The 21,760-nt window shown below is 47.0% G+C and overlaps 1 protein-coding gene across 3 annotated transcripts in view; it reads left to right on the top strand.

The window, feature by feature from the left end:
* Nucleotides 1-18,745, top strand: part of LOC144610610 (ras GTPase-activating protein nGAP-like) — a 60,636-nt gene extending 41,891 nt beyond the window's left edge. For all 3 annotated transcript variants that reach the window (XM_078429435.1, XM_078429436.1, XM_078429437.1), the window contains 7 exons: nucleotides 1,323-1,524; nucleotides 3,851-3,951; nucleotides 7,126-7,486; nucleotides 10,804-10,935; nucleotides 11,139-11,311; nucleotides 14,548-14,632; nucleotides 15,384-18,745. In XM_078429435.1, the coding sequence (XP_078285561.1) occupies nucleotides 1,323-1,524; nucleotides 3,851-3,951; nucleotides 7,126-7,486; nucleotides 10,804-10,935; nucleotides 11,139-11,311; nucleotides 14,548-14,632; nucleotides 15,384-15,614 (1,285 nt within the window). In that variant the 3' untranslated portion in view covers nucleotides 15,615-18,745. The remainder of the gene's footprint in view (nucleotides 1-1,322; nucleotides 1,525-3,850; nucleotides 3,952-7,125; nucleotides 7,487-10,803; nucleotides 10,936-11,138; nucleotides 11,312-14,547; nucleotides 14,633-15,383) is intronic.
* Nucleotides 18,746-21,760: the final 3,015 nt, after the last annotated feature.

The following is a 21,760-nucleotide window of genomic DNA, read 5'->3' as shown; positions in this document are numbered from 1 at the left end:
TATATATATGCACACACGCACGTGCACACACGCATATATATATACTCGCACACATACATGTATACACACATACGTGTATATATATATATATATGCACACACGCACGCACACACATGCATATATATATACTCGCAAACATACATGTATACACACATACGCATATATATATATGCACACACGCACGCAAACATATATATATATATACACACACACACGCATGCGCACACAAGCGTATATATATATATACTCGCACACATACATGTATACACACACATGCGTATATATATATATATATATATGTATACGCACACACGCATATATATATACTCGCACACATACATGTATGCACACACACGTATATATATATGCGTTCGTGTGTTTTATTTCTCGTTTATCATATTGTTTAGTGTACTATGTTTACATATTCAGCTGTGCTGCTGCAAGTAAGAATTTCAATGTTCATATATATATATATATATACATATATACACACGCGCGCACACACACACACATATACATATATATATAATATATATATTTAAAAAAAATATATATATATATATATACATATATACTCGCACGCACACACACACACACACACACACACACACACACACACACACACACACGTACACACACACACACACACACACACACACACACACACACACACACACATATATGTCTATTTTCGGTGTAAACCAGCATCTGCAGTTCCTTTCTACACATATGATATGACACGATACGATGCAATAGAACTTTATTCTGAAATGCAAGAAAAAATTTAGACGATCTGACAATAAAGTATTATCGAATCCCAGGAGGGAAATTGGTCTGCCAACAGTTATAAAACACCAGATACATGAAACATGAAATTAAAGTGGCGAGTGGAAAGGATTGGGGATGAGCAAAGATTTGGGGAGGTGGGGGTGGGAGGGGGGGGGGAGTCAGTTTCAGTTTACCCCATGACAGAAGGGGGAAGAGTTGTACCGTTTGATAGCCACAGGGAAGAAGGATCTCCTGTGGCGTTCTGTGCTGCATCTAGATGGAAGGCAGTGGAGGCCAATTCTCTGAATGCATTCAAGAGAGAGCTGGATAGAGCTCTTAAGGATAGCGGAGTCAGGGGGTATGGGGAGAAGGCAGGAACGGGGTACTGATTGAGAATGATCAGCCATGATCACATTGAATGGCGGTGCTGGCCGAATGGCCTACTCCTGCACCTATTGTCTATTGTCTAACCAGTGTGTTGATGAAGGTGCTTCACCTTCAGGTTGACCAGTGTGTTGTGCGGTTACTGATTTCAGTTTGTGTCCATCACGCAGGTTTGAAGACAAGGAAGGCTACATGACCTTCATGGATGACTTCCTGACCTCAAACTGTGAAAACATGAGAATGTTCCTGACGAGCATCTCCAATTCGGAGCCCAGCATGAACACCTCGGAGTTTGAAGGTTGCATCGACCTCGGTCTAGAACTTTCCATCCTGCATTCCCTCCTCTGCGACATTGTCTCACGGCTGGACCAGGTGCGGTTCTCTCATGTGGACCTCTGTTTTATTATTATTCCCCATCAACCATGACCGATTACTCGAGGCTACCCCCGCCCCACATGTCCCTTTACGGGTTCGATCCTGACTACGGGTGCTGCCTGTACGGAGTTTGTACGTTCTCCCCGTGACCTGTGCGGGTTTTCTCCGGGTGCTCCGGTTTCCTCCCACACTCCAAAGACGTACAGGTTTGTAGGTTAATTGGGTTGGTAAAATTGTAAATTGTCCCTAGTATGTGTGTGTGTGTGTGTAGGATAGTGTTAGTGTGCGGGGATCACTGGTCGGCGCGGACCCGGTGGGCTTTAGGGCCAGTTCACATGCTGTATCTCTAAAAAAACATTATCTCTAGAGTTATAGACAAAATAACTGCAGATGCTGGTACAAATCGAAGGTATTTATTCACAAAATGCTGGGGTAACTCAGCAGGTCAGGCAGCATCTCAGGAGAGAAGGAATGGGTGACGTTTCGGGTCGAGACCCTTCTTCAGACTGATGTCAGGGGGGCGGGACAAAGGAAGGATATAGGTGGAGACAGGAAGATAGAGGGAGAACTGGGAAGGGGGAGGGGAAGAGAGGGACAGAGGAACTATCTAAAGTTGGAGAAGTCGATGTTCATACCGCTGGGCTGCAAGCTGCCCAGGCGAAAAATGAGGTGCTGTTCCTCCAATTTCCGGTGGGCCTCACTATGGCAATGGAGGAGGCCCATGACTGGGAGTGGGAGGGGGAGTTGAAGTGCTCAGCCACCGGGAGACCAGTTTGGCCAACGCGGACCGAGCGCAGGTGTTGAGCGAAGCGATCGCCGAGCCTGCACTTGGTTTCGCCGATGTAAATAAGTTGGCATCTGGAGCAGCGGATGCAATAGATGAGGTTGGAGGAGGTGCAGGTGAACCTCTGTCTCACCTGGAAAGACTGTTTGGGTCCTTGGATGGAGTTGAGGGGGGAGTAAAGGGACAGGTGTTGGACAGAGTAAGGAAGACATCAGTGGATTGTGATTATGCAGAGCTGGTAAAGCCACTGCCTCACAGCCTCAGAGACCCGGGTTCAATCCTGTGTTGTTTTGTGTGGAGATCGAACCCGGGTCTCTGGCACTGTGAGACACTGAGTGACTCGACCAGCTTTACATTATAACAATCCACTGATGTCTTCCTTACTCTGTGGATCTGCACGTTCTCCCTGTGATTCTTATAGAAACATATACAATTATAAAAGGACTGGACAAGCTAGATGCAGGAAAAATGTTCCCAATGTTGGGGGAGTCCAGAACCAGGGGCCACACAGTCTAAGAATAAAGGGGAGACCATTTAAAACTGAGGTGAGAAAAAACTTTTTCACCCAGAGAGTTGTGAATTTGTGGAATTCTCTGCCACAGAGGGCAGTGGAGGCCAATTCACTGGATGGATTTAAAAGAAAGTTAGATAGAGTTCTAGGGGCTAGTGGAATCAAGGGATATGGGGAGAAGGCAGGCACGGGTTACTGATTGTGGATGATCACAATGAATGGCGGTGCTGGCTCGAAGGGCTCAATGGCCTCCTCCTGCACCTATTTTCTATGTTTCTATGATTCTATTTCCCGGGTTTCCTTCTGACTGCTCCGGTTTCCTCCCACATCCCAAGGTCGTGCGGGTTTGGAGGTCAATTTGCCCTTTGTAAATTGCCCCTTAGTGTGTAGGGAGTGGATGAGAAAGTGGGATAACATGGAACAAGTGTGAACAGGTGATTGATGGTCAACATGGACTCGGTGGGCTGAATGGCCCGTTTCCATGCTATATGCTTTCAAATTTTAAAATGAAAATGTTTATAGTGTTATCGTAACTGAGTATGACAAACTTTTTGTGATGAATTTAAATCCCAGATATGGATAAAACTTGAGTCACTTGTGTTAGGGATTCTCCACCTTTAACCTTTAGAATTTAGAGATACAGTGTGGAAACAGGCCCTCTGGCCCACCGAGTCCGCACTGACCAGCGATCATCCGGGGCACTAACCTAGACACACCAGGGACTATTTACAATCTTTTACCATAGACAGTTAACGTATAAACCCGCACGTCTTTGGAGTGGGGGAGAAAACCGAAGATCTCGGATAAAACCCACGCAGGTCAGAGGGAGAACGTACAAACTCCGTACAGACAGCGCCCGTAGTCGGGATGGAACCTTGGTCGCCGGCGCTGTGAGGCAGCAATTACCATAGGATTGCCTCCTTACTCATGTACACCTAATCTTGCTAACGTTCTCCTTTTGCCATCTCCTTTCAATGCACGCTCGGGCGATCCCGTTTCAACACCGTCTCATCCTGCAACACCCGCAGATCGAACTCAACAAGCTGCAGCCTCTCCCTGTCATCCTCAATGGCATCACTCACTCAATGGGGGACCCAAATGCACCGCTGATCCAACACCAGGAGCTCAGGTATGGTCAAGGCAAGCTGGTTAATCACGTACAGGCACGAGTCCCTACCATTGCTGATCTATTTAATTTGCAACTGTTAATTAAAAAAATAATATTGGCTCCAAAGATGCGTCAACTGTTGGTGTCTATAAGGTGTTGAAGTCAATTTGGTTACATTATCAATGTGTACATATTCAGGCGTTAAGATTTACCACTGTTGATCATTTATAGGCGGCACGGTGCCTTACAATGCCAGGTTCGATCCTGATCTCAGGTGCTGTCTGTGTGGAGTTTGCACTTTCTCCCTGTGACTGCGTGGCTTTCCTTTGGGTGCTCCACTCTCCTCCTGCATTCGAAAGACGTGCGGGTTACAATACAATACAATACAATATATCTTTATTGTCATTGTACAGGGGTACAACGAGATTGGGAATGCGCCTCCCATACGATGCAATAAATTAATTAGCTAGTCAGTATTAATTTAAACAACAACAACCCAACAAAACAAATTGTAACAGTTTTAAGACAGAATGTTAATTGTTAAATGTTAAATGTTAATTGGCCCTCTGTAAATTGACCCTAGTGTGTATGGAGTGGATGGGAATATGACAACATAGGATAACATGGGATAGCATAGAACCATGGGATAGCATATACAGTTCGCATACCGTCCGAACAGGTCCACGGATGATGCGGTCTCCCAGGTTCTACACACCGCTCTCTCTCATCTGGACAGCCAGGGGGGCTATGTGAGGATGCTGTTCATTGACTTTAGTTCAGCATTCAACACAATAGTCCCCAGCAGACTGGTTGAGAAGCTGCTGGAACTGGGGCTTAGCACCCCTCTGTGTGCCTGGGTCCTGGACTTTCTCACTGCCAGGCCCCAAGTGGTCAGGATGGGGGAACACACATCTAGCTCCCTCACCCTGAACATAGGATCCCCCCAGGGCTGCGTCCTTAGCCCCCTACTGTACTCCCTGTACACACGTGACTGTGGGGCCAGGTTCAGCTCAAACTCCATCATCAAGTTTGCTGATGACACTGTGGTGGTGGGCCGGATCTCCAACAACGATGAGAAGGCCTACCGGGAGGAGGTGGCTGATCTGGCACTCTGGTGTCAGGACAATAGCCTCCTCTTGAATGTCACTAAAACAAAGGAGCTGATTGTGGACTTCAGAAGGGCTAAACATCCAAGGACGTACACGCCACTCGAGATAAATGGGTCTATTGTGGATAGGGTGAGCAGTTTCAAATATTTGGGAGTCCGCATCGCAGAGGATCTGACGTGGGCAACGCACATTGCCGCACTGGTGGGTAAGGCTAAGCAGCGCCTTTACCACCTTAGACAACTGAGGAAATTCAGAGTGTCGCTGAGGATCCTTCATTGCTTCTACTCTGGGGCTGTAGAGAGCATCCTGTCCGGCAACATTACAGTCTGGTTTGAGAACAGCTCTGCCCAGGACAGGATGGCCCTGCAGAGAGTAGTGCGTTCGGCAGAACGCACCATGGGAACTACACTCGTCCCCCTGCAGGACCTATACATCAGGAGGTGCAGATCCAGAGCAAGCAAGATCATGAGGGACCCCTGCCACCCCAGTAACGGACTGTTCCAGATGCTACGATCAGGCAAACGCCTCCGCTGTCACGCTGTGAAAACGGAGAGGATGAGACGGAGCTTCTTCCCACAGGCCATCAGGACTGTCAACTTTGATAACCCCAGAGACTAAATTTTTGTCGACACTTTTTGTGCTATGTTTAGTAACTTATTAACTTTATTTATATGCTGTAACTGTAATTCTTTTTGTGCACAACCCGCAGGCATTGCCACTTTCATTTCACTGCACATCGAGTATGTGTATGTGACAAATAAATTTGACTTGACTTGACTTGACTTGACCAGTGTGAACAGGTGGTCGGCGCGGACTCGGTGGGCCGAAGGGCCTGTTTCTATGCCGTATCTCTAAACTAAACTAAACTATGTTAAGCTGAGTAGAAATAAAAACTGCAGATGCTGGTTACAATCGAAGGTAGACACAAAATGCTGGAGTAACTCAGCGGGACAGGCAGCATCTCAGGCGAGAAGGAATGGGTGACGTTTCAGGTCCGAAGAAGGGGGGGTTCTTGGTTCTTGGTCCTCCAAAATATTCCAAATGGAATTTAAGCTGGAGAAATTTAAACTAAGGGTCTCGACCCGAAACGTCACCCATTCCTTCTCTCCCGAGATGCTGCCTGACCCGCTGAGTTACACCAGCATTTATGTGCCTACCCAAGTTAAGCTATGCTAGGCTAAGTTTAGATAAGTTAAACTAAGCTGAGCTAAGATAAACTAAGCTAAGATAAGCTATAAATTAAGCTAAACGAACAAAAGCATTCTCTAGTTTGGCATCATTTTGCAGGTGACTAGCACTCTGCGATTCCCTGCAGTTTTAGACAGAGCTGTTCCCTAACCAAGCTGTGATGCCACCCGACTCTATGGTGCATCTGTAGACATTTGTACGAGCCATTGACAATAGACAATAGACAATAGGTGCAGGAGGAGGCCATTCAGCCCTTCGAGCCAGCACCGCCATTCAATGTGATCATGGCTACCCCGTTCCTGCCTTCTCCCCATACCCCCTGACTCCGCTATCCTTAAAAGCTCTATCTAGCTCTCTCTTGAATGCATTCAGAGAATTGGCCTCCACTGCCTTCTGAGGCAGAGAATTCCACAGATTCACAACTCTCTGACTGAAAAAGTTTTTCCTCATCTCAGTTCTAAATGGCCTACCCCTTATTCTTGAACTGTGGCCCCTTGTTCTGGACTCCCCCAACATTGGGAACATGTTTCCTGCCTCTAACGTGTCCAACCCCTTAATAATCGATAAGATCTCCTCTCATCCCTCTAAATTCCAGTGTATACAAGCCTAGTCGCTCCAGTCTTTCAACATACGACAGTCCCGCCATTCCAGGAATTAACCTAGTAAACCTACGCTGCACGCCCTCAATAGCAAGAATATCCTCCCTAAAATTTGGAGACCAAAACTGCACACAGTTTTGCAGGCATGCTGATTTGTACGGGCCATTGCAGGCATGTTGATTTGAACGGGCCATTGTAGGCATGTTGATTTGTACGAGCCATTGCAGGCATGTTGATTTGTACGAGCCATTGTAGACATGTTGATTTTCTTTGCTGTTCTATGCACTGTATTCCTTCAGCTCTTACTGTCGTGTGGACAAGCCGACGTACGTGGCGCCCAAGGACGTAAACCAGGTCAGCGCGTCGATGCTGAGCTTGCAGAGGTCCGTGGTAGACGAGCACCACAGCAGTTTGCCCAACAGCAGAGCGGCCACGGTTAAACGCACCCAGAGCGCGCCAGCACGGAAGAGACCCTGCGTGTCGCACCAGCCGCACGTCTGGCAGCCCAGCCCAGGCCTGGGGGAGCAAGCCGACCAAGACACCATCACCAGCCTACCAGACCGGCCCTACAGCACCCTGACCAAGATGCCCTACTCTGGCACCCACTCGCTGAGGTCACCTCGCTCCCGATCGCACGCCAGCCCGCAGCCGAAAATGCAGGTGATCAGGCCACGCCTTGGCAGCACAGCGCACGTTATGGGGATATCTTATCGAAACGTACAAGATTATTAAGGGGTTGGACATGTTAGAGGCAGGAAACATGTTCCCAATGTTGGGGGAGTCCAGAACAAGGGGCCACAGTTTAAGAATAAGGGGTAGAACTGAGATGAGGAAAAACTTTTTCAGTCAGAGAGTTGTGAATCTGTGGAATTCTCTGCCTCAGAAGGCAGTGGAGGCCAATTCTCTGAATGCATTCAAGAGAGAGCTAGATAGAGCTCTTAAGGATAGCGGAGTCAGGGGGTATGGGGAGAAGGCAGGAACGGGGTACTGATTGAGAATGATCAGCCATGATCACATTGAATGGCGGTGCTGGCTCGAAGGGCCGAATGGCCTCCTCCTGCACCTATTGTCTATTGTCTATTGTCTATGGGGTTAGGCACCTGTGGACTCAATCACATGGTTGCTTGTGGGAGCCTGCACTGCGAAAAAAAGGCCGTAGCGTTTTCTACATTTCCTCTTGTTTTCTACAGCAAATAGTCTGTGACTCTACAACTAATGATAACCAGGTTATTGGGAACTCAGCCCACTGTTCCAAACAATCGCAGGAGGTTTGTCACTAGAAAAATGGCTGATATTTATCCCTCAATAATCAGACAAACCTCTGGACTATTTCATATTGTTGTTTGTGGGAGCTTGCTGTGCATAGATTGGGCATAGCCTTTCCTACATTGGGTAATGGGTAACAAGAGGAGTTGAGTATAGGAGCAAAGAGGTCCTTCTACAGTTGTACAGGGCCCTAGTGAGACCGCACCTGGAGTACTGTGTGCAGTTTTGTTCTCCAAATTTGAGGAAGGATATTCTTGCTATTGAGGGCGTGCAGCGTAGGTTTACTAGGTTAATTCCCGGAATGGCGGGACTGTCATATGTTGAAAGACTGGAGCGACTAGGCTTGTATACACTGGAATTTAGAAGGATGAGAAGAGATCTTATCGAAACGTATAAGATTATTAAGGGGTTGGACACATTAGAGGCAGGAAACATGTTCCCAATGTTGGGGGAGTCCAGAACAAGGGGCCACAGTTTAAGAATAAGGGGTAGGCCATTTAGAACTGAGATGAGGAAAAACTTTTTCAGTCAGAGAGTTGTGAATCTGTGGAATTCTCTGCCTCAGAAGGCAGTGGAGGCCAATTCTTTGAATGCATTCAAGAGAGAGCTGGATAGAGCTCTTAAGGATAGCGGAGTCAGGGGGTATGGGGAGAAGGCAGGAACGGGGTACTGATTGAGAATGATCAGCCATGATCACATTGAATGGCGGTACAGGCTCGAAGGGCCGAATGGCCTCCTCCTGCACCTATTGTCTATTGTCTATAGCCTTTCCTACATTACTGCACTCACCACCCACAAAAGTGTCTAACTGGCCGTAAAGAGTGCTGGTACGCACATCTTTCTTCGGATTGAAAGTCTGGCTCAGAGGGTAACAGTTGGTCTGAGCGTTTTGGGATTGTGAAAGAGATGCCCTCAGTGGGCTGTGGAGGAATGTGTATGCTGGTTTACACCGAAGCTAGACACAAAATGCTGGAGTAACTCAGCGGGACCGGCAGCATGTCTGGAGAGAAGGAATGGGTGACGTTTCGGGTCGAGACTCTTCTTCAGAAACGTCGCCCATTCCTTCTCTCCAGAGATGCTATCTGACCCGCTGGGTTACTCCACCACTTTGTGTCTTTGGTGTAAACCAGCATCTGCAGTTCCTTCTTACGCATACCAAGTTATGGGGTAATGTCCAATACGGAGATTGATAGGTTCTTGCCTAAGAAAAGACACAATTGATTTTGGAGAGATACAGTGGGGAAACAGGCCCTTTGGCCCACCGAGTCCACCCTGACCAGTAGTCACCCTGTATACTAGCATGTTCCTACACACTAGGGACAATATACAATTTACAGAAGCCCAATTAACCTACAAACCTGTACATCTTTGGAGTGTGGGAGGAAACCAGAGCACCCAGAGAAAACCCACAAGGTCACAGGGAGAACGTACAAAATCCGTACAGACAGCACCTGTAGTCAGGATCGAACCTGGGTCTCTGGCGCTGTAAGGCAGCAACTCTTTTTACCGCTGCGCCAACGTGCGGAGTAACTCAGTGGATCAGGCAATATCCCTGGAGATCATATATAGGTGACATTTTGCGTCGGGACCCTTCTCCAGACTAATTGCAAGCGGGCAGAGAAGAAAGGTGGCAGAGAGGAGGGGCAGGACAGAGCAGGGCTTGTAACAGGTGAGCACAGGCCAGGGGGTTATTTGATGGGCAGATTATTGGACAAAGGCCAGGGAGGAAGAGACAGGTGTGAGCCCAAAAAGAATAAAGAGTTGGATTTTTAGTTATAGAGTCACAGAGCGTGGAAACGGCCCAGTTTGCCCACACTGACCAATATGTCTGTCCACACTAATTTCACCCGCCTGCATTTGACCCGTATCCCTCTAAACCTATCCTATCCACCTATCCTGTCTCAATGTTTCTTAAACGTTGTGATCTTACCTGCCTCAACTAACTCCTCTGGCAGCTTATTTCATACATCCACGACTGTAAAATGTGGAATCTGCTGTGGTGGATGTTTATGTTAAATTTTACTTTATGTGGCTGTGTGTCTTGTTGCTTTTCACTTAGTATGGCTGTATGGTAGCTCAAATTTCACTGTACCTTAATTGGTACATGTGACAATAAATTGAGCTTGAAATCTTGAAATCTTGAAAAGATATAATAGGAATCTGAAGGGGTAATTTTTTCACACGCAGAGGGTGGTGGGCGTATGGAACGAGCTGCCAGAGGAGGTAGTTGAGGCTGGGACTATTCCCAACGTTCAAGAAACAGTTAGACAGGTACATGGATAGGACAGGTTTGGAGAGATGTGGGCCAAATGTGGGCAGGTGGGACTAGTGTAGCTGGGACATGTTGGCCGGTGTGGGCAAGTTGGGCTGGAGGTCCTGTTTCCACACTGTATCACTCTGTGACTCTATAATTCTCCTCGAAGGTATTTATTCACAAAATGCTGGGGTAACTCAGCAGGTCAGGCAGCATCTCAGGAGAGAAGGAATGGGTGACGTTTTGGGTCGAGACCCTTCATCAGACTGAAGAAGGGTCTCGACCCGAAACGTCACCCATTCCTTCTCTCCTGAGATGCTGCCTGACCTGCTAAGTTACCCCAGCATTTTGTGAATAAATACCTTCGATTTGTACCAGCATCTGCAGTTATTTTCTTACACTATAATTCTCCTCATTCCATATCCCGGTTGCTCTAACTCTCTTCTTTCTGTGACAGACCCATCGACCTCGTCTAATGCCGGTCGAATCGTTCAGAAAGTCCCAGGTACCCTGGGAGCGTAACTCTGGAATCGAGAAATGGTCCTCGCATACCGAGTCTGAAAGTCAAGGCAGCAAACCCTTCGAGAAGGTAAATGGAGGGATCGTGTGCAGGCAGATAAGAGTTGGTCATGAGATTATGTTTGGCACACACATTGTGAGCCAAAGGGCTGTTCCTGTGCACTTGAGTTTTATGTTCTGAGTTCTATGTTCTCACCAGCTGTGAAAAAACAAAGTGTTTCAGTTGAGGGAATAAATATCATCTCTTTTGTTTTCCCCACCACCCTCCCACAGTACGAGCAAGACATCACCAGTTTGCAGACAACCGTGGGGACAATCGCCCAGGACCTGAAGGAGCTCGGAAACCACATGAGTAAACACCTCGAGCAAACGCTTCAAGAAAGTGAGGAGACGCAGAGAAAGGAACTGGAGAAAAAGGACCAATTGATCACAAATCTCACAAGCAGGTCAGTGAACAAAAAATATCCCTCAATAAAATCAACTGAGATGATGAAGCTGTTAGCTCAACAAAAGATGAAATGTATGCAGAGAAAGTAGACTGGAATCTTGAACAAATCACAAAGTGTTGGAGAAAACATTCCAATCAGATCGTTCCAAGATGGCGCCCAACCCAGGTGATTGTGTGTGTGCTAGCCACAGAAGCAGTTCTACAGTCACATATTACAATCTCTCCACACTCTTAAATCTCTACTCCTACAGGAACATTTCTTAAGTTAACTATGATCTTCTTAAGGTAGATACAATATGCTGGAGTAACTCAGCGGGTCAGACAGCATCTCAGGAGAGAAGGAATGGGTGACGTTTCGGGTCGAGACCCTTCTTCAGACTGAATTAGTCTGAAGAAAGGTCTCAACCCGAAACGTCACCCATTCCTTCTCTCCCGAGATGCTGCCTGACTCACTGAGTTACTCCAGCATTTTGTGTCCACCTTCGATTCGAACCAGCATCTGCAGTTATTTTGCTAGATATGATCTTCTTAAACTCCTCTCAGATCTGCCCATGACTGGCTTTACCCTGCACTAAACGTTACTCCCTTGCCTGGTATCTGTACACTGTAAATGACTCGATTGTAATCGTGTAATGTCTTTCCGCTGACTGGTTAGCACACAATAAGAGCTTTTCACTGTACCTCAGTACACGAGGCACTAAACTCAACAACAACAGTGAAAAACAACAATAAACTGTAAAATGAACTGAGCAGGTCAGAAACTACCTGTGGAGGAATGGGAAGACGACGTTTTGAGTTGGACCTTCACACTGCAGGGTCCCAACCCGAAATGCCGTCTGTCTATTCCCTGCACAGATTCTGCCTGACAGCAGGAGTTTAGTTTAGTTTAGTTTAGAGATACAGCACGGAAACGCGGAGCAAAGAGGTCCTTCTGCAGTGGTACAGAGCCCTAGTGAGACCGCACCTGGAGTACTGTGTGCAGTTTTGGTCTCCAAATTAGAGGAAGGATATTCTTGCTATTGAGGGCGTGCAGCGTAGGTTTACTAGGTTAATTCCCGGAATGGCGGGACTGCCATATGTTGAAGACTGGAGCGACTAGGCTTGTACACACTGGAATTTAGAAGGATGAGAGGAGAACTTATCGAAACGTATAAGATTATTAAGTGGTTGGACACGTTAGAGGCAGGAAACATGTTCCCAATGTTGGGGGAGTCCAGAACAAGGGGCCACAGTTTAAGAATAAGGGGTAGGCCATTTGGAACTGAGATGAGGAAAAACTTTTTCAGTCAGAGAGTTGTGAATCTGTGGAATTCTCTGCCTCAGAAGGCAGTGGAGGCCAATTCTCTGAATGCATTCAAGAGAGAGCTAGATAGAGCTCTTAAGGATAGCGGAGTCAGGGGGTATGGGGAGAAGGCAGGAACGGGGTACTGATTGAGAATGATCAGCCATGATCACATTGAATGGCGGTGCTGGCTCGAAGGGCCGAATGGCCTCCTCCTGCACCTATTGTCTATTGAAACAGGCCCACCGAGGCCACACTGATCAGCGATCACCCCCTAAACCAGTACTATCCTACACACAAGATGGACAATTTACAATTTTTAAAAAACCCAAAGCTATTAAGCTACAAACTTGTACGTCTTTGGAGTGTGGGAGGAAACCGGAGCACCCGGAGAAACCCACGTGGTCCCGGGAAGAACGTACAAACTCCATACAGAGCAGCAAGCAAGATCTGGGTGGAACCCGAGTCTCTGGTGTTGTAAGACAGCAACTCTACCACAGCGCCACCTTTGGACTTCTTCCAGCGCTTTGTGTTTTATTGAAAGAGATGCATGTTGGAACATTATTTCAAGAGGTCCCAAAGCATTGTTTGAAGGGCAGTTTGGGTTAAAACCCATTAAAAGCTGTGTTAAAAGCGCTGCCATAGACAATAGAATAGGTGCAGGAGGAGGCCATTCGGCCCTTCGAGCCAGCACCGCCATTCAATGTGATCATGGCTGATCATTCTCAATCAGTACCCCGTTCCTGCCTTCTCCCCATACCCCCTGACTCCGTTATCCTTAAGAGCTCTATCTCGCTCTCTCTTGAATGCATTCAGAGAATTGGCCTCCACTGCCCTCTGAGGCAGAGAATTCCACAGATTCTCAACTCTCTGAGTGAAAAAGTTTTTCCTCATCTCAGTTCTAAATGGCCTACCCCTTATTCTTAAACTGTGGCCCCTTGTTCTGGACTCCCCCAACATTGGGAACATCTCCCGCTGTGTGTCTATAACTGGACTAGAGAGACAAGGAACTGCTGATGCTGGAACGTTGAGTCAAACACAAAGTGCTGGAGTAACTCAGCGGGTCAGCCAACATCTCTGGAGAACACAGATAAGAGTCCGAAGAAGCCGACCCGAAACGTCACCTATCCAAGTTCTCCAGCGATGCTGCCTGACCCGCTGAGTTAATCCAGCACTTTGTGTTTGACTCACAACTGAACCTGTTTAAAATTTGCCACGTTGATCCAGGAAGTAAATTACAGTAAATTAAAAGAACATTAAAACACCATCACATAACTAAAAGCAAATCGTGTGCTGCATCAGTCTGTGACTCTACAACTAATGATAACCAGGTTATTGGGAACTCAGCCCACTGTTCCAATCGATCATAGGAGGTTTATCACTAGAAAAATGACTGATATTTATCCCTCAATAATCAGACAAACCTCTGGACTATTTCATATTGTTGTTTGTGGGAGCTTGCTGTGCATAGATTGGGCATAGCCTTTCCTACATTACTGCACTCACCACCCACAAAAGTGTCTAACTGGCTATAAAGTGCGCTGGTACGCACATCTTTCTTCGGATTGAAAGTCTGGCTCAGAGGGTAACAGTTAACATGGGCGTTTGGGGTTGTGAAAGAGATGCCCTAAGTAGTTTGTACAGGAAGGGAATGCAGATGCTGGTTTACACTGAAGATGGACACAAAGTGCTGGAGTAACTCAGTGGGTCAGGCAGCATCTCTGGAGAGAAGGAATGGGTGCCTTCTTCAGACTGAGAGTCAGGGGGGAGAGAGAGTCTAAAGATATGGAAGGGTGAATGAGGTATGAAAACACCTCAGTAGTCGGTTCTTCTGAATACACTGGAACTTCTCTTCCACTATCTTACTGTGGGTAAGTACCTTGTTCGACAGTGTCATAGTGGTTTCTGCACAGCCTGAACGCACATTGAGATGTTTTTTTCTGCCTCTCCAGGCTTGACACAATAGAAGAGGAAAGAAAAAAGGACACTGATAAGTTAGAAATCACTGCCCAGAATGAGAAGAAGATAGAGTGTTTGGTAAGTAATATGTCAATGGGCCGCATGCTTGCATTTTGCAAATAGATCCATGGACAGAGTACAGAGGAGAACCATTTGACCCTTATTTGTGGAATTAAATAATTTACACACCCACCATTTTGTGTGGTGATATACGTACCCACCATTTTGTGTGGTGATAAATGCACCCACCATTTTGTGTGGTGATATACGCACCCACCATTTTGTGTGGTGATAAATGCACCCACCATTTTGTGTGGTGATATATTGACCCACCATTTTGTGTGGCGATTTATACATCCACCATTTTGTGTGGTGATATACGCAACCACCATTTTGTGTGGTGATATATGCACCCACCATTTTGTGTGGTGATATATTGACCCACCATTTTGTGTGGCGATTTATACATCCACCATTTTGTGTGGTGATATACGTACCCACCATTTTGTGTGGTGATATATGCACCCACCATTTTGTGTGGTGATATATTGACCCATCATTTTGTGTGGTGATATACGCACCCACCATTTTGTGTGGTGATATACGCACCCACCATTTTGTGTGGTGATATATTGACCCACCATTTTGTGTGGAGATTTATACATCCACCATTTTGTGTGGTGATATACGCGCCCACCATTTTGTGTGGGAGATAGATTTACTTATTTTACAACCTGCATGGACTTGTAGGGCTGAATGGCCTTCTTTGGGAATGACCTGTGATTCAATAGCAAAGAGCCATAACTTAGCAGGATGTGCTTCATTGCAGGAAAATCGCCTCCTTTCGATGGAGCAGCAGCATGCAGATCTTCTGAAGGCCATCAGCGGGATGAGGGTCAACCAACACCCAGCAACCTCCAGCCACGGTGCTCCGAAAGATACCCCATCCCAGGCTCCAAGCAGCCCTAGTCTTCCACCCCCACCCGTTCCCAAAACACAACTGGATACCACCGAGAATCAGATCGTGGAGAATGGCCAAGTCAAAAACGGCGCTGTATAAAAACTTTCCTCAACCCCGAAGCTCTGTTTGCTCTCCTGTGTACAAGAGGACATGTGAAATCTCAAAGCAAAAATTCCTGTGCACTCATAATTCTTCCACATCTTTGCACTCTTTAAAGGTTTGCATTGCCTATGAGGGCTGAACCTTGGATAAAGCCAACCCTATATTACTGAGTAGGTTGACAAGCTTCCTTGGTGTCAGAGTGTGTGGCAGAGAGATGCACCAATCTCCGGCACCACTTGGGAATGGGGTTCAAGTTTAGGGTTAACCATAATGGGAGTCCCATAACATACACACCCCAGGAACAGGTCACACCACTGGAAGTTTGTACTCTCGTTGAACGTCCTCCATCCCCACATCAAATCCATTGTTTAATTTAGTTTAGCTTAGAGATACAGCGTGGAAACAGGCCCTTCGGCCCACCGAGTCCGTGCCAACCAGCGATCCCTGCGCTCTAACACTGGGGACAATTCACAATTTTTACCAGGCCAAATAACCGACAAACCTGTACGTCTTTGGAGTGTGGGAGTAAACTGGAGAAAACCCGCGCAGGTCACAGGGAGAACGTACAGACTCAGACAAGACAGCACCCGTAGTCGGGATCGAACCTGGGTTTCTGCCGCTGTAAGGTAGCAACTCTACCGCTGCGCCACTGTGCCACCCCTAATTGGATCGATTGGATCTTCAAAATTCTGGGTCTCATTTTAAATTTGAGATCTAGCTTGTCACATTTGCTGCCACTGCATTTTTCAACATATTATTTAACTATCTGAGCCCCTTCAAGATGGTCTTTGTACACATCACCCTCCCCTCACTCCAAGACTGCTAGGACTCCGATCTCTGAAACTTTCAGCCACTCTGTGGCCAACTTAAGTTGAATACATATTGGAGCTGTGAAGTATGCCTTGATGTAAATAGATTTTTTTATTATAAAGCAAAACAGTTCTTGGTACATTAATTACTCAACTATAAATGTCCTTGATGGCATTACCTTCTGGAGCCACAGTGGTCCTTCTGGTGAATCACACTGTTGCTAGCTAATTAAATTCTCTATACCAAGCTAGTAGCAATAGAGGACTAAGAAAATGTCAAGTATATTGTGATGTCCAGTTTGAAAGCAAAAGTTTCAAGGGATGTAATTTTGAGAAAAAATATTATTTTTGTGGACAGTTTCAATGTAATTTCTCTTTTAACAATATTTTGATAAACAAGTTATTAAAAATGTCAAAGATTACTGGTGCCAGGGGTTATGGGGAGAAGGCAGGAGAATCGGAGAGATAGATCATCCATGATGGAATGATGGAACAGACTTGATGGGCCGAATGGTCTAATTCTACTCCTATAACTTATGAACATGAACAGAAAGCAAATTTTGCTTTGGATTATCAAAGTTCAGTCTTTGATCCTTGCTTGGTATTTAATATGACGAGTTAGAAATGAGTTGGGGTTCATTTTGCATCAGGATCTAAGAAAGGTTGCTTCTGCAAGGTCTTCACTCAACTTTAGTTGTTACTCAGGAAGAGTGTCTTAGATGATTCAACCCCACATCGTGTTGTACCATGTTCCTAAATGTTTTGAGGATGCATTAGATAAGGTTGATAATTCATTCATGGATATTAAAGTGGGGTAATAGATTTGAAGGAGAGCCTTGGAAGTAGAATCCAGGGATGGGGAGGCTGGGAAGGGAATTCCAGAGTTTAGAACTTCAGGAGCTGAAGGAAAGCCGTCCAATGGGTTTGTGAACTTTGGGACGTGCTAGAGGTCAGAATTCGAGGGGGGGCAGAGAATTCAGAGGGATACGGGGGCTGGAAGTGGTGAGGGGAAATTGTGAACATAGCCCAGATCAGCATGCAAACTAACCTCCCTTCCATCAACTCCATCTACACTTCACCTTGCCTCGGCACGGCCACCAGACTAATCAAGGACCAATCTCACCCCGGTCGCTCCCTCTTCTCCCCTCTCCCATCAGGTAAGAGGTACAGAAATGTGAAATCGCACACCTCCAGATTCAGGGACCGTTTTTCCCCCAGCTGTTATCAGGCAACTGAACCATCTTATCTACAACTCGAGTCCTGACCTGCCATCTACCTCATTGGAGACCATCAGTCTATCTTTATAAGAAAATAACTGCAGATGCTGGTACAAATCGAAGGTATTTATTCACAAAATGAGGAGTAACTCAGCAGATCAGGCAGCATCTCAGGAGAGAAGGAATGGGCGACATTTCGGGTCGAGACCCTTCTTCAGACCTGAAGCAGCGTAGGTTTACTAGGTTAATTCCCGGAATGGCGGGACTGTCATATGTTGAAAGACTGGAGCGACTAGGCTTGTATACACTGGAATTTAGAAGGATGAGAGGGGATCTTATCGAAACGTATAAGATTATTAAGGGGTTGGACACATTAGAGGCAGGAAACATGTTCCCAATGTTGGGGGAGTCCAGAACCAGGGGCCACAGTTTAAGAATAAGGGGTAGGCCATTTAGAACAGAGATGAGGAAAAACTTTTCCAGTCAGAGAGTTGTGAATCTGTGGAATTCTCTGCCTCAGAGGGCAGTGGAGGCCAATTCTCTGAATACATTCAAGAGAGAGCTGGATAGAGCTCTTAAGGATAGCGGAGTCAGGGGGTATGGGGAGAAAGCAGGAACGGGGTACTGATTGAGAATGATCAGCCATGATCACATTGAATGGCGGTGCTGGCTCGAAGGGCCGAATGGCCTACTCCTGCACCTATTGTCTATTGTTACTCCAGCATTTGTGAATAAATACCTTCGATCAGTCTATCTTTAATCGGACTTTACTGGACTTTATCTAGCAATAAACGTTATTCCCTTTATCCTGAATCTGTACACTGATCGGCTTGATTGAAACCATGTAGTGTCTTTCTGCTGACTGAATAGCACGCAACAAAAATGCTTTTCTCTGTACCCCGGTGCACGGTACAATAATAAACAAAACTAAAGAGGCAAGTAGAGGTCAGTGAACATGGAGGTAAAATGTCTGACCGGCAGAGTTTTGAATGGTCTTATGTTTACAGAGGGTGAGCTTAGAGGGGGGGGAGTTGGGCAGGAGTGGGACAGATTAGTTGACTGGCAGGGATGGGGATTTCATCACCTGATAGACTGGTGTGGAGGGAGATGTGCAAAGCCAAACAGAGATGGAATTGCTGGAAGCAGACTTTGTGATCTTAGTGTTAGCTTATGAACTCACACATTCACGTTGTACAGTTAAACCAGTTGATGCTGAGCTTATCAAAATTCAGATCTGCCTTTAAAATACAGCTTTCCAACTATTATTTGTTGACTGTTATTTATTTGACTTTTATGTTTGTAGACTTTGAGTAAATGCTGATGTAAGCAAACGATGGCCAGATACAAATGATGGCCGCTTCAACGGTGAGACACACGGGGCAGGGAGAGGGGAGAGAGATGGGGAGAGGGGTGTAGGGGGGGATAGAGGGGTGTGGGGGGGGGGAGAGGGGTGTAGGGGGGGGAGAGGGGTGTAGGGGAGAGGGGGTGTAGGGGGGGGAGAGGGGTGTAGGGGGAGAGGGGTGTGTAGGGGGGAGAGGGGTGTGTAGGGGGGGAGAGGGGTGTAGGGGGAGAGGGATGTGTAGGGGGGGAGAGGGGTGTGTAGGGGGGAGAGGGGTGTAGGGGGGGGAAGAGGGGTGTAGGGGGAGAGGGGTGTGTAGGGGGGGAGAGGGGTGTGTAGGGGGGGAGAGGGGTGTAGGGGGGGGAAGAGGGGTGTGTAGGGGGGGAGAGGGGTGTAGGGGGAGGGGGTGTGTAGGGGGGGAGGGGTGTAGGGGGGAGAGGGGTGTACGGGGGGGAGAGTTAAGTCAAGTCAATTTTATTTGTATAGCACATTTAAAAACAACCCACGTTGACTAAAGTGCTGTACATTTCATTAGGTACTAAGGAAAAAAATGAAACATACAGTAGCACGCAAACAGTTCACAGCACCTCCTCAATGAGCCTCAAACGTTAGGGAGTAGAAATAGGTTTTGAGCCTGGACTTAAAGGAGTCGATGGAGGGTGCAGTTCTGATGGGGAGAGGGATGCTGTTCCACAGTCTAGGAGCTGCAACCGCAAAAGCGCGGTCACCCCTGAGCTTAAGCCTAGACCGCGGGATAGTGAGTAGCCCCAAGTCGGCCGACCTGAGGGACCTGGAGTTAGAGAGGGGGGTTAGAAGATTTTTGATGTAGGGGGGGGGAATGTCCATTTAGGGCTTTATACGTGAATAGGAGGAGCTTGAAGTTGATTCTGTACCGTACAGGGAGCCAGTGGAGAGAGGCCAGAATCGGGGTGATGTGGTCCCTTTTACGGGTACCCGTCAGGAGTCTCGCTGCGGCGTTTTGGACCAGTTGCAGGCGGGACAGGGAAGATTGGCTGATCCCAGTGTACAGGGAGTTGCAGTAGTCTAGGCGGGAGGAAATGAAAGCGTGAATGATTTTTTCTGTGTCGTCGAATTGGAGGAAAGGTTTGATTTTAGCTATGGTTCGAAGTTGGAAGAACCTGGCTTTTACCACAGCGTTGACTTGCTTATCAAATTTTAATGCAGAGTCAAATATCATGCCGAGGTTTTTGACATGCGGTTTGACTAGGCAGGATAGACTTCCAAAATTGCCTGTTATCGATTTGATGGAGTCGAGGGGGGGGCCGAATAGGATGACCTCAGACTTGCTCTCATTTAATTGGAGGAAGTTCTGTGCCATCCAACATTTTATGTCCTCAAGGCAGTGTAAGAGGCTGTTTAAATTTGACTGGTTGTTGGGTTTCAGGGGGAGGTAAAGCTGAGTGTCATCGGCATAGCAGTGGAAAGAAATGCCGTGCCTTTGAATGATTTGGCCAAGGGGGAGCATGTATAGAGAGAAGAGAATGGGGCCTAGGATGGAGCCTTGTGGAACTCCGCAGGAGAGGCTAGCTGGAGCAGAGGAATAACTGCCTATGTTGATGGCGAAACTCCTATTGAGGTATGAAGCGAACCAGCTCAGGGCAGTGCCATCAATGCCAACCGCGTACCGGAGACGGTCTTGTATACACTGGAATTTAGAAGGATGAGGGGGGATCTTATTGAAACATATAAGATAATTAGGGGATTGGACACATTAGAGGCAGGAAACGTGTTCCCAATGTTGGGGGAGTCCAGAACAAGGGGCCACAGTTTAAGAATAAGGGGTAGGCCATTTAGAACGGAGATGAGGAAGAACTTTTTCAGTCAGAGAGTGGTGAAGGTGTGGAATTCTCTGCCTCAGAAGGCAGTGGAGGCCAGTTCGTTGGATGCTTTCAAGAGAGAGCTGGATAGAGCTCTTAAGGATAGCAGAGTGAGGGGGTATGGGGAGAAGGCAGGAACGGGGTACTGATTGAGAGTGATCAGCCATGATCGCATTGAATGGCGGTGCTGGCTCGAAGGGCTGAATGGCCTACTCCTGCACCTATTGTCTATTGTCTATTGTCTAATAAGGATGGTGTGGTCCACTGTATCGAACGCTGCGCTGAGGTCGAGAAGGAGCAGGATTGCACAGTCGCCGGTGTCGATGGTGAGAAGCAGGTCGTTGTGTACCTTCAACAAGGCAGACTCTGTGCTGTGGTGGGCTCTGAAACCTGACTGGAAACTTTCCAGGATGGTGTTTTGGTGCAGGTAGGGCACTAATTGGTTTAGAATTGCCTTTTCAAGGACTTTTGACAGGAATGGCAGTTTGGAAATGGGTCTGTAGTTGCTAGGCAAGGTGGGGTCTAGGTTAGGTTTTTTCAGTAGGGGCTGGACCACCGCGTGCTTGAAACTGGTTGGAACAGTGCCAGTGGCCAGAGAACTGTTGATAATAGAGAGGATGCTGGGACCGGCTATTGCAATGACATCCTTCAGAAGGGCAGTGGGGGCAGGATCAAGGGGGCAGGTTGCAGGTTTCATAGCGGAGACAAGCTTTGCAAGGGAGGATAGAGTGACGGGTTGGAAACAGTCCAATTTAGATGAACAGACTAGTGAGACAGCTAGGTCACGGGTGGGAGGGGAAATGTTCATTCTAATGTGCTCAACTTTGTTGGTGAAAAAATTAGCGAATTCTTCGCACTTAGCAGGGGACCCAACTAAGCTGGTACTGGGGGCGGGACATATGACAGAGGTAATTGTTCTAAATAGGACCTTGGAGTTATG

This window comes from Rhinoraja longicauda, chromosome 37, assembly GCF_053455715.1.
Source record: "Rhinoraja longicauda isolate Sanriku21f chromosome 37, sRhiLon1.1, whole genome shotgun sequence".
NCBI lineage: Eukaryota > Metazoa > Chordata > Chondrichthyes > Rajiformes > Arhynchobatidae > Rhinoraja > Rhinoraja longicauda.
This window is presented reverse-complemented; position numbering and strand designations above follow the sequence as displayed.